Source organism: Lathyrus oleraceus, chromosome 7, assembly GCF_024323335.1.
Source record: "Lathyrus oleraceus cultivar Zhongwan6 chromosome 7, CAAS_Psat_ZW6_1.0, whole genome shotgun sequence".
Lineage (NCBI taxonomy): Eukaryota > Viridiplantae > Streptophyta > Magnoliopsida > Fabales > Fabaceae > Lathyrus > Lathyrus oleraceus.
In genome coordinates, this window is record NC_066585.1 from 95,077,268 (window position 1) to 95,093,600 (window position 16,333).

Below are 16,333 nucleotides of genomic sequence, written 5' to 3' on the forward strand. Positions count from 1 at the left end.
TAATGAGCATATTCCTATGTATTGACTTCCTATGACCGCCCGCTCCATGGAAGATTCATTCAATACTTGTTTTAATAACCCTCAGATAAGCTATATAAAAGATTGTTTCATCAAATATAACCCACTAGATTTCTCCAACACTATTATTAATGTTTATGGTAGTTGCATTGACACACCAACATGCACCAACTTTGAGAGAATCATTCACAATTCTTCTAAGGCATGCCATCATGACTTCACTGGCTTCATCCCAAGCAAAACTCTATGTCATCCATCACGATCCATCGTTACTAAATACTATAAGTTTAAATGAACAATTCATTACACATACTTATCCCACAATATTAGCCCCATTGAATTCTCTTCTAACAAACACCATAAGCATTCATCGAACATCAATGATATGTTACGGGAAAATATATATTTCCATTTCCATAGCTACCCACACTCTTCCTGAAGACACAATGCTGATTTCATGATCAAACTTGAAATTTCTTCCGACATAAATATTATAATGCACATTTCTCCTCCCTTTGAGATTGAGATTGTAGTTTTTCTTTTATTTTCTTTAACCTTCTAACTAAAAAAGCATGATTGATTTTAATGGTTGATAGTTAATTATCTATATTTAAAAAAATAAATATAATTCACCTTAACTTTTATCTAATTAGCCATTTATATTTGTAAACCTTTACCATTTGAAGTCAACATCATTTTTCAAACATACGCCAAATTAAAACACAAAATTGTCCAAATTTTCTCAATGTAGTTGTATAATCATTAAAGAGTTTTGCCCACGATGATAATGAAAGAGAACTTCCTAAAATAAAAAATGTATCTTGCATTGATAGCCGTTGAAACAAATTCCCAAGAGAACCAACAACACACATCAACCCAAATTTTGTACTTTCTTGGAGCTAAGATTGGTAGCCATGAATTGCCATTTGCCGCACAACACAATGAAGCCTACCACGCAATGCAAAGTAACACATTTTGTGGCTCATGACACAACCCGCGCAATCTTCACACCAATCAAAACCCTCTAAAAACCTTCATAGCTCATCTTTAACTTGCCACGTGTCACGTTCCTCTTTCATCTCTCTCTACTTTTGTTCTTTCTATTGTCTTCAACTTCAACTACTCTTCTTTCTTTTCTTCCACTCTTTCACACACTTTCCTTCCAATCGAACCCCCATGAAAACTAGGGTTCCAGTTTGATCCTCTCTCTCTCTCTCTCTCTCTCTCTCTCATCAATGGCTTCATCTTCTCTACTCTTAACCGAACTCAATTTTCTTGCTCCACAAATCAGACCAAAACGTCGTCGTTCTCTCACTACATTCCGCTCTTTAAATTCCGTTTCAAACTACAAATACAATGTTACTCTTCGCACTCGAATTCGCGCTGTCAAGGAAGAAAGTGCATTGATTGAAGAAAGAGCAAGCGATGTGAAGTGGAGTAGAAACGGAGCTGCTACAAGTGTTGTAAACGGTAAAAACGGTTCCGTTAGAGGTTACGTTAACGGTAGTGAAAATGGAAGGTTGGTGAAGTATGTAAATGGAAATGGTGTGGCGGCGGAAGTTGTTGAAGATTTTGTTGAAACCTCGAAGCAGAAGGAAGTTGGGAGGAAGAAGAGGTTGGAGGAGATTGGAAAAGAAGATGCGTGGTTTAAACGAAATGGTGAAGCACAAGTTGAGGTATGTATGTGTGGCTGTGCCATTTTTGTCATGATGTTTGATGAATTTGGATTCTGATTTTGAATAAGAGGGAAGAAGAATTTTATGCTAGGTTGAATGAGTGAGATGAATGTGTGATTTGTTTTCTGTTTTTGCAGGTGGCGGTTGCGCCTGGTGGTCGTTGGAGTAGGTTCAAGACTTACTCGACTATACAGAGAACATTGGAAATTTGGGGATTTGTTATTACTTTTATCTTCAAGTCTTGGTTGAATCGTCAGAAGTTCTCTTATAAAGGTTTGTTGTTTATCCTCAGTAGATTATAATAGATGTTTTTGTTGCAAACCATTGAAAACATGCAGTTAAACTACAGCATATTGTATGAGTTGGAATTAGTTTTGCATTTCAGTTTTTTAGAAGCATCCCCATTTTGCTTGTTAGTAAATATCTATAAGCTTGTAAAGACTAATCGGACTAGGTCTAAGTTTGAAGTGAAAAAACCTTTTTGCACCCCTTTTCTCTATAAAGATATAGATGAGTTGATTATGAATCTGCTGAGAATTTTGGGAGCTCTTGGACAGTCAGGTTTATTCATAGAATTTTGACTGAACTTCAATTTTGTTTATTTATAAAATCAACACTGAATGTGCCTTTATTGAAGTTTGAAAGTTCTCAGCATTGTGACTGTTTTTGTTATTTGGCTCAAATGTATTATTTGTAGGAGGAATGACAGAGGAAAAGAAAACCTTAAGGCGAAAGGTTCTTGCCAAATGGCTGAAGGAAAGCATTCTCCGATTAGGTCCCACATTTATCAAAATTGGCCAGCAATTCTCCACAAGAGTGGACATTCTTCCTCAAGAATATGTTGACCAGTTGTCAGAACTTCAGGTTAAGTTGGAGCTCTATACAGTATTTATAAGATGATTTCCTGGAATTGAGATAGTATACACTTGCTTCTGATGTTTTCAATTTGTTATCAATATTATTTATGGTTTCATAGGAAAAATGGGAAATTTCTCTAGATTTTGGATTTTTATTTTTATTTGTTGTTTGGCATTCTATTATTGACATTTTATTAGTCGTTTTGTCTTCTTATTTCATTACTGACAGTCATGATCCCAGAGGATATTTATTCCTGAGGCGTTTCATATGAATTTTTAAACTATTTTTGTAATTAAATCCCTATATTTTCTAATAAACTGACATTTCATACCATTTCGATTTGATTTATACATTATTATGTTGGAATTAATTAGATGAGAAGAAAATTTTCCTTCTGTAAGGTTTGGCGGGACCTTGTTATCCCTGTATTCTTGAGTTGAAAATGTTGCATATTTAATTTGGAAGCATTTGGTGTCATTTGATAAATTTAATGTGTTAGAGAATGTATCACTGAATTTAGGAAGTTAATGACAAAATAATCTTGACCATGGAAAAACTAAAAAGGTTTAATCAAGAAGAGAAAACCATATTAAGGTTGTATTTCCTTAGGTTTTAATTACCTATTTTTTGGGTTTAGGATCAAGTTCCTCCATTTCCCTCGGAGACTGCTATGGCTATTGTTGAGGAAGAGCTGGGAGGTCCTATAGCTGGCATATTTGATCAGTTTGACTATGAGCCAATAGCTGCTGCAAGTCTTGGTAATCAATGTTTTATTTTTCATGTATTTGTAATAGAAATTGTAAAATCAAAGCAGGATACCTGGTTAAATCTACCTATGTTCTAGGTGTAGTGTTTGCTTGGAAGAAAGGAAAAATGAATTATCTTTTCCCAATGCAGGTCAGGTTCATCGTGCAAAATTAAGGGGACAGGAGGTTGTTATAAAGGTTCAAAGGCCTGGTCTCAAGGGTCTTTTTGATATTGATCTTAAAAATCTAAGGGTCAGTGTTATACTTGATGTTTTGTGCATCTGTAACATTGCTGTTGGATAATTTTACTACCTTCTGCTTGATTTATCTTAAAAATTGACAAGTCTTCTTCCAAATTGTAAACTTTTTCTATTCCTTCCATTGCATGGCGGATGCTTAATAATAGGGGTTCCATCCTTTGAAGACTTGCATAATTTCAGAAAACATTGATACATGAGTCTTCTTTTGTTACTCCAGGTTATTGCTGAATATCTTCAAAAAATTGACCCTAAATCAGATGGTGCAAAGAGGGATTGGGTTGCTATTTATGATGAATGTGCTTCTGTTTTATATCAGGTAAATGATGCTCTGGAAAGTTGCTTCACTCATCTACTTGAGATCAATTGAAGAAAATCCATGTCTAAGTTTTCATTGTATTGGTATAGTCTGTTATGGTCAATTAAGTCACGTAGGACTAGGAGCGCTACTCATATAAAGTTTGATTAGGTTCAAGTTAATGGAATGTGTCAGGAGGCTGGCTCTGCTTCTGGAAAGCCATCTGGGAAAACCAAGGAAGTTCTTTTGGGTCATGAAAGACTTTTTATATCAAATTCATAGGGAAGAACTTAAGATTTCTAAATGTTGAATAAGAGGCTTTTTATTCAAACAAGAAGGTGTTAACTAAGAATATTAGCTGAGTTGTTTTCACAGAAGGAATAAGGTGGAAGCACAATGCTTCAGAAACGACCATGCTTGTTGAGTATTTCACATGCCATTCATTTTTATCTGAAACCACAAATGGTGTGATTTCTTTATAACGGTTAGAATTTAGACTATATAAATGAAATGACTTTTATAGGTGTTTAGCAATAGCTGCTGGTTGGGGGTGGGGGTCGGGTTTGAGTTGCAGATTGTTTTTCTTGTTCCAGTAAGATGTTTGCATGTGTTCTCTGCGCAACCTCAACTTTATTTGATCCCGTTGACATAACATGGATAACATTTTTCAGGAGATTGATTACACCAAGGAAGCTGCTAATGCTGAGCTATTTGCAAGCAACTTTAAGAACATGGATTATGTGAAAGTCCCTTCAATTTACTGGGATTATACCACCCCACAGGTTCATCCTATAGAAATACACATTCTTACCACTGTTACTATTCTTCATCCATAATTTAACTATTTTTTGCAATGCAGATTCTGACAATGGAGTATGTTCCAGGGATTAAAATAAACAAAATACAAGCTATAGATCAGCTGGGTGTTGACCGCAAAAGGTTAATAGAATCTGGTTTTCTGTATGCAAAATCACTATTGGCATGTTACCTTTTATTTCTGTGCACATCTTAATTATTTATATTGGTATCTACTCAAATCAATTCAATGTTTTCTTATCTTCCAGGCTAGGGAGATATGCTGTTGAATCTTACTTGGAGCAGATTCTCTCTCATGGTTTCTTCCATGCCGATCCTGTATGTTATTGTTTCTAGAATTGCTAAGTTGTTTTTGAGTTCGTTCATCGTAATGAATCTTTTGGATTGTTTAGCCAGATAATTGTGTACTGAAGCTAATGTGCTAGGTTTACTATTATTTTAATATGCTCTTATACTCCAACATTCAAGCATCTGCTGCTCATGGTGCAAGCAGCATGCTGCTTGTATCCGATTGATTATCATCTGTTGCCTTGGGAAATTTCTGAAGAACTAGAATTCAGCTTCCCTAGGAGTTGATATCAAGGACTTATGAGTTCTCATATTTCATGACTATCTTTCAGGAATTTGGATTAGACACTTCATCTTGTGAGTAAATAATATATACATTGTCCATGCAGCATCCGGGAAATATTGCAGTCGATGATGTTAATGGTGGAAGATTGATCTTTTATGATTTTGGTATGATGGGAAGGTATGTGCTTTATCTCCTTTGTATAATTGAAATACAGATTTAGAGGTAGGTTGAGCATTTTAAGCTTAGTGAGATGATTTCCATTGCAACTGTGATTGTGTTGCATCTTACAGTATCAGTCAAAATATCAGAGAAGGTTTACTCGAAGCTTTTTATGGAGTTTATGAAAAGAGTCCAGATAAGGTAAATATTTATGGAGTTTATGAAAAGATTCCCATATTGTCATGAATACTCTAGCATGAAATTCCATTTTTTTTCAATATAAATTTATTATCAAATGAAGCTTATGCACTTATGCAGGTCCTCGAAGCAATGATTCAGATGGGTGTTCTTGTCCCAACTGGAGATATGACTGCTGTTAGGCGAACGGCACAGTTCTTCCTCACCAGGTAGTTTATTGAATCAATTTAGTGGGAATACATCCAAAGTACAAATAGTTTCTCTATAAGTGAATATCACTATATGGATTATAAGTGGTGGATTTAAGTACCTGCACAGGCTTCTTAAGATCACTAGAAAATTGTTTTAAACCTATAAATAATATTGGAAGTAAAAAATTTTGCTCGTTAGTTGGGGTAATGCTGAACCACTTGGATGTGCTGATTAGTCATGTGAGGAATATAGTGATACTAGAGTTGGCTCTAGTTGTATGTTCATACTGCTTGTTGGCTTCATTGATAGGTAATAGATATATAAGTACCACCATAGCCCTTGTAAAGTTTTATGACTTGCCATGACCTTGTAAATAGGCAGCATTTTTCACAAAATAGTAGAAATAGTGATATTTTTTGAAAACATTACTGCACATTTCTGACTACTTGACGTTATTTTAGGTTTATATTTTCTTACCTTACTAATATTTTGGTTAGGATCACTCTCTCTCTACTGAACTATTGATTAGTTATTTCAGCAGTTTACTTCAATCTTTTACTCCGAGTTCATCAATTTTATTCCTCTTTAGTTTTGAAGAACGTCTTGCGGCACAGAGGAGAGAGAAAGAGTTGGAAGCAGCTGAAGTTGGATTCAAGAAGCCATTAAGCAAAGAAGAAAAAGTAATGAAGAAGAAAGAACGTCTGGCTGCTATTGGTAACATATCGTTTTTAATTATGTGTCTGTAGATTTAGATTACTGGAGTGCATGCATACTCCTATTATTGGTTATGTAGTTGGCTATACACGACGATGATAATATGTGAGCTCTTGTGGGAGAATAGAATGTTTGGATGTTTGGGCTACTGGCTAATGGTTTAAACTGATTGTTGATTTGAGATTCCACATTGGAGATATGACCTAACCAAAGTGGTATAGATAAGGCTTGGGTAGTCTTCATCCCTTGACTAGCTTTTAGAGGTGAGACGTCAAGCCTAAGCCTTAATTGGACCTGTATACAAAACTTTAGTTCTTTTAAGTTTTGTTTTTGCCTCTTGCTTTTTAGCCTCAATCCCAACCTTGCCTTTTCCAAAAGAAGTTGTTTAATTTTCCAACCAATCTTTGGTATGTACCTAGGCCTAAACACAACTCTTCTGATCAAGTAGAAGCGTTTCAATAGGATCCATATTAGTATCAATCAGTTTGTGGTTTAGCATCTTGTCCCTTATACCATGTTCATACTTTCTCTAAGAAATAGCAACACTTGTCTGTGATTGTCCGCATTTGAATAGATGCCGCTTCAGATCATTGATACCTTCATTATTATTATCACCTATAATAGCAATATTATCTACATACACCACCAAAGAAATATGCTTTTGTAATGGCGAGCATCTTAAAAATACGGAAAAATCTTCTTCACAAGTCATGCCAAATAGTTGAATGACTTTGCTAAACTTTCCAAATCAAGGACAGCGTAGCTTTTCTAAAATAGACTTCTATGATTTGCATAAAAGACTTGACTCCCCTTGAGCAATAAATCCCAATCTCCTCCAATCAATTGTGTAGGTAGAAAGACATTTTTACTGGTCAAATGATGTACAATGTTTCATGGTAGCCATAGATATGAAAGCCAGACAAAATCCATTTGAGAAACCGATGAGAAGATATCCTCATAATCCAAGCCATAAAATTTAGTTTATCCTTTTTCCACAAAATGGGATTTCCATCAATCCACTTTCCTTTAGGGTACACTTTAGTAGTAAAAATTCATCGGCAGCCAATTGTATATTTTCATACTGAGGGGGAACAAGATTCCATTTGTGATTTTCCTCGAAAGCAAACATCTCATCTGTATAATGCCATACTGAATGGGATAGTGGTTCTTGAACAATCTTAGGGATAGTAACAAATGATATAGTAGATATGTAAACAGGTAGGTTATAAATAATTATCAATGATAACTCAATTATAAATGGGATGAGGATTATTCATGGGATCTTTACCTTCAACGGGAAGATCCCCAAACTTTGGGCAAAAGCTGACCTCTTGTAATCTTTGACCAAACATGGCTTGGGGTCTTACATAGAGAAAAGAAACATGCTATTAGTTCAATAACGTTGTGCAATACAGAGGCTTTTCACTTATAGCTCTCACTATTTAACAGGCGAAGATTTATTATCCATTGCAGCAGACCAGCCCTTCCGGTTTCCTGCCACCTTCACATTTGTTGTTAGGGCCTTCTCAGGTAAATATAGCTGAGTTTAATATCATACCATGCATACGCATGTGACTGCAAAGTAACAGGTGTACTTGTTTCTGCAGTTTTGGATGGCATTGGAAAGGGACTTGACCCCCGTTTTGATATTACCGAGATTGCCAAACCGTGAGTGTTATCTTTATATATATAAATTTTTTGAACTTTTAAACATCGAGTTTTTATTTATTTTCAACCACACATGACAAAGGGAATTTTTGCTAATGAGTTTGAGTTATGAGATCGGTTTAAAGGTCCTGGAGGAGGATTTTTTTTTAAAATAACCAAATTTTTCAAAAAAAAATCGAAAATAACCAAGTTTGGTAGAGGATGCGCCGGGTGAATTGGCGCACCCACATACCTTTAAGAGGAGGCGCCAAAAACATTGGCGCACATGCATTGGGCCTCATGAAGAGGCGCCAATGCTTGTGGCGCCTGCATTGACCCTCCAAGAGGAGGCGCCAATGCCTCTGGCGCCTGCATGGCCCTCCAAGAGGAGGCGCCCATGCATCTGGCGCCTGTGTGTGCTTTGTGTGGTGGATGTATGCACCAATTCATCTGGCGCCTGTGTGTGCTTTATGTGGTGGATGTATGCACCAATTCATCTGGCGCATACACCCCCTCCTAGTATTTTTTATTTTATTTTATTTTAATTTTTTTTAGTTATTTAATTTTTTAAAATATTTTTTGTTTTTAATATTTAATATTTATTATTTAATACATAAGAAATAATAATGAAAATAAAATAAATTCATTAAATATGTAATAATTGGTTACATTGGAAAGACCAAAAACCTAATGACCTGCCCGATTATTACGTCCTCAGATTCCACATCCCGGTGCGTTAGTTTGTCTCCGAGGTCTCCCACGATTTTCTTGAGGTGTTTATGGTCTTTGGGTGCTGACCTGATCGAGCGATGACTGGTTGGAAGGTTCGGCGGTATTTGACAGATGTGTCATCATTTGCTCCCAATATCCGGAGGGGCTCTGGCCAACGGCGCTTCCGTAATGGAGTTCGGTGCCCATGTCATCGTAGTTAGGGCGTTGGGGTTGGGTGAATTGGGGACGGTATAGTTGCCCAAATTGAGCCATTTAGTCGTTTTGAAAACGAAGCAATGGTTCTTGGGGCGTACTATAGTTAAACAGTGGTTGGGTGTTAATTGGTGGGGGCTACGATGACGTGACCCATATGAATCATCTGAGCTATAGACGGTTGTGGTTGCGAGGTTTGATTCTTGGTTTTGTGTTTGGGTGGGTGGTATGAATGGATTGCGACGTTGAATGGTTCGTTGTTGGGTGGTTGGCATGAACGAGTTGCGATGTTGGGTGTGTGGTTGTTGTGTGTATGTGGTCGGTTGATGTTGTGTGGTTGGTTGTTGGGTTTGGGTGGATTCACATTGGTGTTGGGTGGTGAATTGATGTGGGGCATATACGATGACGAAGCAAGTTGGCGCGGATCCATCAAATACCGCGGCTCAAATACAAATTGCAAATTGTTGAGTTGTTACTGACGACACATGTCTTTTGCAAAGTCTCTCTATTCTGGAATATGTTGTAGCATTCCGAACTGCAGTTTGACCCGGTCACTTTGGTGCATTTCAACGGTAGTGAATCGGATAATCGGTGTCTTTGCTGTCCAAACTGCAGCATCGTCATGGTTCACATCATGATTCAGACCTAGATATGGCCTCCAAACAAACTGGAAAAAAAATACCAAATCGTTAGATGGAAAATAATTTGAGAAGTATTTTTAAATTAAAATATAGTTTGGTAGGAGTATTACATCATCATGTCCAATGTGGTCCAATAGATTTCGATAGACTACAATAGCGTGTTTCGGACACCTATTATAGTTCATACCACCCACCCAAACACAAAACCAAGAATCAAACGCAATCCATTCATACCACCCACCCAAACACAAAACCAAGAATCAAACCCCGCAACCACAACCGTCTATAGCCCAGATGATTCATATGGGTCACGTCATCGTAGCCCCCACCAATTAACACCCAACCACTGTTTAACTATAGTACGCCCCAAGAACCATTGCTTCGTTTTCAAAACGACTCAATGGCCCAATTTGGGCAACTATACTGTCCCCAATTCACCCAACCCCAACGCCTTAACTACGATGACATGGGCACCGAACTCCATTACGGAAGCGCCGTTGGCCAGAACCCCTCCGGATATTGGGAGCAAATGATGACACATCTGTCAAATACCGCCGGAACTTCCGCCGGACCTTCCAACCAGCCATCGCTCGATCAAGTCAGCACCCAAAGACCACAAACACCTCAAGAAAATCGTGGGAGACCTCGGAGACAAACTAACGCACCAGGATGTGGAACCGGAGACGTTATAATCGGGCGGGTCATTAGGTTTTTGGTCTTTCCAATGTAACCAATTATTACATATTTAATGAATTTATTTTATTTTCATTATTATTTTTTATGTATTAAATAATAAATATTAAATATTAAAAACAAAAAATATTTTAAAAAATTAAATAACTAAAAAAAATTAAAATAAAATAAAATAAAAAATACTAGGAGGGGGTGTATGTGCCAGATGAATTGGTGCGTAGACCCACCACACAAAGCATACACAGGCCCCAGATGCATGGACGCCTCCTCTTGGAGGGCCATGCAGGCGCTAGAGGCATTGGCGCCTCCTCTTGGAGGGCCAATGCAGGCGCCACAAGCATTGGCGCCTCTTCATGAGGCCCAATGCATGTGCGCCAATGCATCTGAGGACTCTTCTTACTGGTTTGGGGGGTGCGCCAATTCATCTGGCGCATTCTCACCAAACTTGGTTATTTTGGTATTTTTCTTGAAAACTTGGTTATTTTCAAACTTTTTTTGAAAAACTTGGTTATTTTAAAAAAAAATCCCCCGGAGCATCTCAATTCTAGTCGATGTACTTCCTCTATAATGAAATACAAGTAAAAGGGATTCAAAAGGTCAAATGATTTTGGTCTATATTATGGACTAAAGTTTTTTTTGGATCTTTTTTGCTTGTATTTTGTTACAGAAAGAGTACTTAGAAGTTTTTGTCCAGAGGAGCTAGTGCTCTTGCGTAGTTTTGTGTTTCCTATCATGTTTCTGTTTCTTGTCCTTTTAGGTCTCCAATGTTCTAAGATAAAATAAAGGTGAAGCCTCAAACTATTTGTGTTGCGTTGCATATCTAACAAAACTATCTCCTAGTCTTGCAGTTATGCCTTGGAGTTGCTGAGATTCCGTGAGGCAGGAGTTGAAGTTATTGTAAAGGTAGTCTTAAACTTGTTCTATCATAAATTATCAGTCTAAGTCTTGTTATTAACATTCAGGTTTTGTTTCTCATAATTCTTCTACAACATATACAGGATTTCAGAAAGAGATGGGACAGACAATCTCAAGCATTTTACAACTTATTTAGACAGGCTGACAGAGTTGAAAAGCTGGCCAGCGTTATCGAGAGATTGGTCTGTATTATATTTTCGTTGATTTAATTTAAGTAATTTGATCTGTACCTTTTGTTTGGGATTTCTGATATTTTAGATCACATCTTGCTATACTTAAATTTTCCACAGGAGCAAGGTGATCTAAAGCTTAGAGTCCGAGCTTTGGAATCCGAGAGAGCATTCCAACGTGTTGCAACCGTGCAGAAAACAATTTTGAATGTAAGTGAAGTTGTTTAATAACAGGGGGAGTGCGAATTTAATTTATTATTGGGATCTGGTTTGGATATGTTAATAACCTGTAAATGTTCATATGTTTGTCATTCTTGCTTATATGCATGGCCTTCAAACTTCAAACTTATTATCTACTGCAAGTATTTATTGGTTGTTGTATGACCATGCTTGCACCGGCAGCAACTCATGAAAATACAGAAGTGAAAGTTGATACATTTATTACTTAATGCCCACATTATATAAGCTTACCTGCTTTTACATTATTGAATTTATCTTTTTATTAACTTTTGATAAAAAATAATAAATTTGGGGCATTAGTGAGTTGCCTTGCATGTTTGTGTTGGTTTTCATGTTGCAAAAGGATGAACCATTTCTAAACACGGACGGATATGAATAATTTTATATTTTTAAATTATTTTCAAGAGATAGGTGAATGATGGATATGTATAATGACTCTTGACACAAGTATATTCCATGCATGCATATACTGTAAACCACATGCATGCTGTTGATAATCAACTCTTGCATGGTATTTGAATATGATATAGGGACTAGAAAAACTGTTAGGATAATGTATAGTTGCATACACATACTGACATTTTGTCTAACAGGCAGTAGCTGCTGGGAGCCTAATAAATCTTGCAACAATTTTATCTCTCAATTCAATTAGGGTATGCCATTTTAATCTCTGTTATCTTTCTTGTGATGATTAATATATCAAGATTTGATTATCTGGCTGTACTTTTTTATTTATTAGTTGCATCTCATCTCTTTCAGGTGCCTGCCACTATAGCATATTTCTTTTGTGCGATCTTTGGTTTTCAAATTCTCTTTGGCATTGTGAAAATCAAGAAGTTAGACGAACGGGAACGGTTGATTACAGGGACTGCATAAGCAACTACTAGGTGAATGTTGCTTTACATTTAAAAAATATTGAAACTATGAAACATTCATATTAAGATAATATGCAAAAGTTACAACTAAAGTAATCAAACGGATAATTTGACAAGATTATAAAACGGAGATTTCTTCTGGAAGTTGCAGTTATATTGGAGGTTTTTTCTGTTCAATTGATTTCTTTGCTTAAAGGATCAGGCATGGTAGCCAATTGGCTAGTCACATTTTTGTCACTAACACGAACTCCCTCTCCTTCCCTCGTTATATCCGCAGAGTCAAGTAACATTTTATTATTGTTTTTCTTTTGTATCTCATGTCTGTATCCTGTATCAGTAAATAGTAAATTATATAGGAATTAGTATAGGATTTATTGTTACGAGTACTATATAGTATGATATGGCTTCCCAATAAAATTGACATCAGGAAGCTATCCTTGTAACTGAGGTACATAAATTTGTTCAATGAAATTTCAAGTGTAAGTATTTACCAATTATATGTTGGAAGGATTTAAGTTCCCTATGATTAATACAATTTTCCTGCTATGTGAGTATTTCATTTGATAATAAAGTAAGAGTGAAGCATGAAATCATTTATTTTATAGGTTGAATATAATCATAAAGATTCAAAAGAGAGAGCAAAAGATGAAATAAAAATGTTGAAATTTGTTGCATAATAAATCACGGGATAATATTTTGTTTCACGCCAAAGTAATAATGCTTGCCCTGTTTTTCCCCCTAATCCTTGATGGGAGCAGTTTCCTTGACATCCCATTCTTATACCCTCCATCTCCACATCTTGGATGAATGGATCATTATGCACTTTTAACCTTTAAAATAAAAAAAATAAAAATAAAATTCTGCATTTTTTTGCATATTTATTCTAATAAGCGGTAAAAAGCATAATTTTAAAAATAGAGATGTCATATAATATTTTTTAATATTTCACAAATATTTCATATAAAAAGTTCGTGAAAAATAAACTTATGTTATTTGAGCATGAAAATGTTATATTTCCCCATCTCTTATACAAATTTGTGCAAGTTTTTTTTAAAATTACTTAATGATTTTGAAATGTGCAAGATAGTTTTTGTTAAAAATTTTAAAATTAGGAGTGGAGTGTGGTAAAATTTTATGTATATTTAACATAAAAACGGTGATAAAATACTTAGTTTGAAAAATATGAAGGTCATATTTTTCCATTGTACTAGCTAAAAGTATAAATGCTTGATAATTCCAAGTGGTTAAGTTGGATAAGTTTTGATAGATGTTTTAGACTTGTTAGGGGTATTGAGAGCCTGTTCACATGAGGCGAGAAACTGTTGTATTTGTGTGTTTCTCTCTGTTCTTGGATGTCTTGAGTATCATGATATTGATGTATTTATAATCCTAGGGTCTGAAACCAGGTCTACCTATAATTCAACAACCACTTCAAACATGTGCGGTAGATTCCTTGAAATTTAGGAAGTGAGGTTGAATACCACGATCCCTTATGTAATATTCGTTGACCCCATACACATTCCACACACGTTGGCACAATATGAGCGGAGACATTAAGGATTAGGGAGATACATCTAGATAAAAGGGCTCTCAAATTGAGAGGAGGACGATTGAACTAGTTGAGTTAGTCCCTCACGAGAGACTTAGTTGAGTCCCTCAAGTGAGACTTAAGTGAGTTCATCAAGCGAGACGTAGTTGAGTCCCTCATGAGAGACTTAGTTGAGTCCCTCCGACAATACTTAAGTGAGTTCTTCAGGAGAGACTTAAGTGAGTCTCTATGGCGAGACTTAGTTGAGTCCCTCAGATAAGACTTAGTTGAGTCCCTCAGGCGAGACTTAAGTGAGTCCCTAAAGCGAGACTTAAGTGAGTCCCTCAGGTGCCTTTACATATGTCTTTTTGTGTGACACATGTCAGTTGGAGACCCTCGAAGCGTTTGTTGAAGGAAAAGCGTGAGAGGCATTTAATGCAAACAATGATGATTTAACCTTGGGACGCCCAATTGGTCTTTTCCCTTATGCACATGTTAAAATGTGTAAAACCTTTCACATCTGATTGGAAACCTAGGGAGCTTTGATCACCCATATTTTCTTCTCCTATTTAAGGAAACAAGAACCAACTTTTTTCTTTTTTCACACTTACTTATAAAATTTTGCAAATCGTTCCTTCTACCTTAGCTAACCTCTTTCTCTCCACGAGCTCAAGTTCAAATTTTACACATGTACTCTTTTTTTTTTCCTTTTTCTTTATGGCGACTATTAAGGATTTAGATGAGGATGACAACCTGGTTAAACCCCTCACTCGTGATGAGCGTATAGCCCCGTGGAAACTATTGTTATAAGAACTCTAGGAGTCTCGAAGAAATTGTGGACTGTAGACTAGTGGAACTAGGAATGTTCAAAAATTGTGAGAGTTCTCTTACTTCCGAGAGTGATAACAGTGATAAACATGATAATGACTCCTCTTTTTCTTTTGTTTTCCCAAGAAACGGGAATTTCATGTCTATCTCCGACCCCGAGCCCAAAGATGCGAGGGAAGTTGAGTCCATATACACCACATACGACCACATAGCCTCCCTTCGACAATAACTTGCCTTTTCTTCCTATGACGATGAAGAAGAATTTTGAAATTCTGGTATCAGATATGAGATGTCGAAGGTAATGTCACAACACTAATATCTGAACAACAAGTGAAATATAAACAGGATAAAAACAGAGAAACAATTGAACAAGTGACACAAGTAATTGTTAACCCAGTTCGGTGCAAAGACACCTACGTCTGGGGGCTACCAAGCCAGGAAGGAAATTCACTAAACAGAATTAGTTCAAAGACTCTCAGTAAACAACTTCAAGTTACAGTCTTTTCACCTAATCTCTACCCGTGTGACTTCTATCTAAGAACTCTTAGATATGAGACCCTACTCACTCCCCCTCAATCACAGCAGTGATACTAGAACAAACACAACAAAGAAAGAAGACACACTTTAAGGACACATACTTGATCTTGCTTAAAAGCTTCAATCAAGTAAACAAATACACTCGTACTTCAAAGCTTAGAGTGGACAAAATTACAACTCAAAACTCAGTCCAATTCACACATCAACAAGATGAACGAATGGATCACAAATCACAAATGTACATTAGGCTAAACCCTAATACTCACTCACTTCAACGTTTGTATTTTCTTCTATCTGTCCAATCACACAGGGTTTACATGGTCTTTAAATAGAAGCTTTCTGAATGGGCCTGGACAGCATGTAACCCTAATCCTATTTAACACGTATTCCCTAGGAATTAGAAACAAATCATTCCTCTTTGGGAACCAGAATATTTTGGCTTTAAATAGAATTACTCCTTGAATAACGCATGCAATCTCCACATAGGCACACAAAGACTTGCATGAAAAGCGCAACAACAAAACACATAGCATTCAGACTGAATGTTCTGTATGCACATGTCTTAACATCGGGTCTGACATCTTGAATAAATCCTGCACAACCGTATTTAAACAACCTGCAGGAAGCTCATATCACATGTCAAGACAACACGCGTGACATCTTGTGATAACACTAAGTTTTACCAAAATTGATGCCAATACATAGAACCAACAAACCCCCCCTTTGGCAAATTTTGGCTAAAACATACAATCAATCAAAGTATCAGTTCAACAGCAGAAGTAAACATACACACATTACTAGCAACAATACCAACTAGTAAACACACATG

The 16,333-nt window shown here is 36.4% G+C and overlaps 1 protein-coding gene across 2 annotated transcripts; it reads left to right on the forward strand.

Moving 5' to 3' along the window:
• The first annotated feature begins 934 nt into the window (after positions 1-934).
• LOC127105480 (protein ACTIVITY OF BC1 COMPLEX KINASE 8, chloroplastic) lies at positions 935-13,108 on the forward strand. Of its 2 annotated transcripts, XM_051042668.1 has the most exons (21): positions 935-1,694; positions 1,832-1,967; positions 2,392-2,558; positions 3,190-3,310; positions 3,450-3,550; positions 3,776-3,874; positions 4,525-4,635; positions 4,713-4,792; positions 4,918-4,987; positions 5,347-5,420; positions 5,534-5,603; positions 5,721-5,809; positions 6,382-6,506; positions 7,956-8,036; positions 8,114-8,174; positions 11,260-11,314; positions 11,410-11,508; positions 11,617-11,706; positions 12,330-12,389; positions 12,496-12,623; positions 12,763-13,108. In XM_051042668.1, exons 1-20 carry the CDS (start codon positions 1,254-1,256, stop codon positions 12,610-12,612), a joined length of 2,247 nt encoding a protein of 748 aa, XP_050898625.1. In that variant the 5' UTR covers positions 935-1,253; the 3' UTR covers positions 12,613-12,623; positions 12,763-13,108. The 2 variants fall into 2 exon arrangements, with proteins under 2 accessions (XP_050898625.1, XP_050898624.1); XM_051042667.1 differs by having other exon boundaries at positions 936-1,694; positions 12,496-13,108.
• The last annotated feature ends 3,225 nt before the right edge of the window (positions 13,109-16,333 follow it).

Coding starts and splice junctions, on each gene's coding strand:
- LOC127105480 (XM_051042668.1), top strand. CDS start 1,254: ATGGCTTCATCTTCTCTACTCTTAACCGAACTCAATTTTCTTGCTCCA. Junction 8,175..11,259: donor ATTACCGAGATTGCCAAACC/GTGAGTGTTATC, acceptor CTAGTCTTGCAG/TTATGCCTTGGAGTTGCTGA. Junction 11,509..11,616: donor CCAGCGTTATCGAGAGATTG/GTCTGTATTATA, acceptor AATTTTCCACAG/GAGCAAGGTGATCTAAAGCT.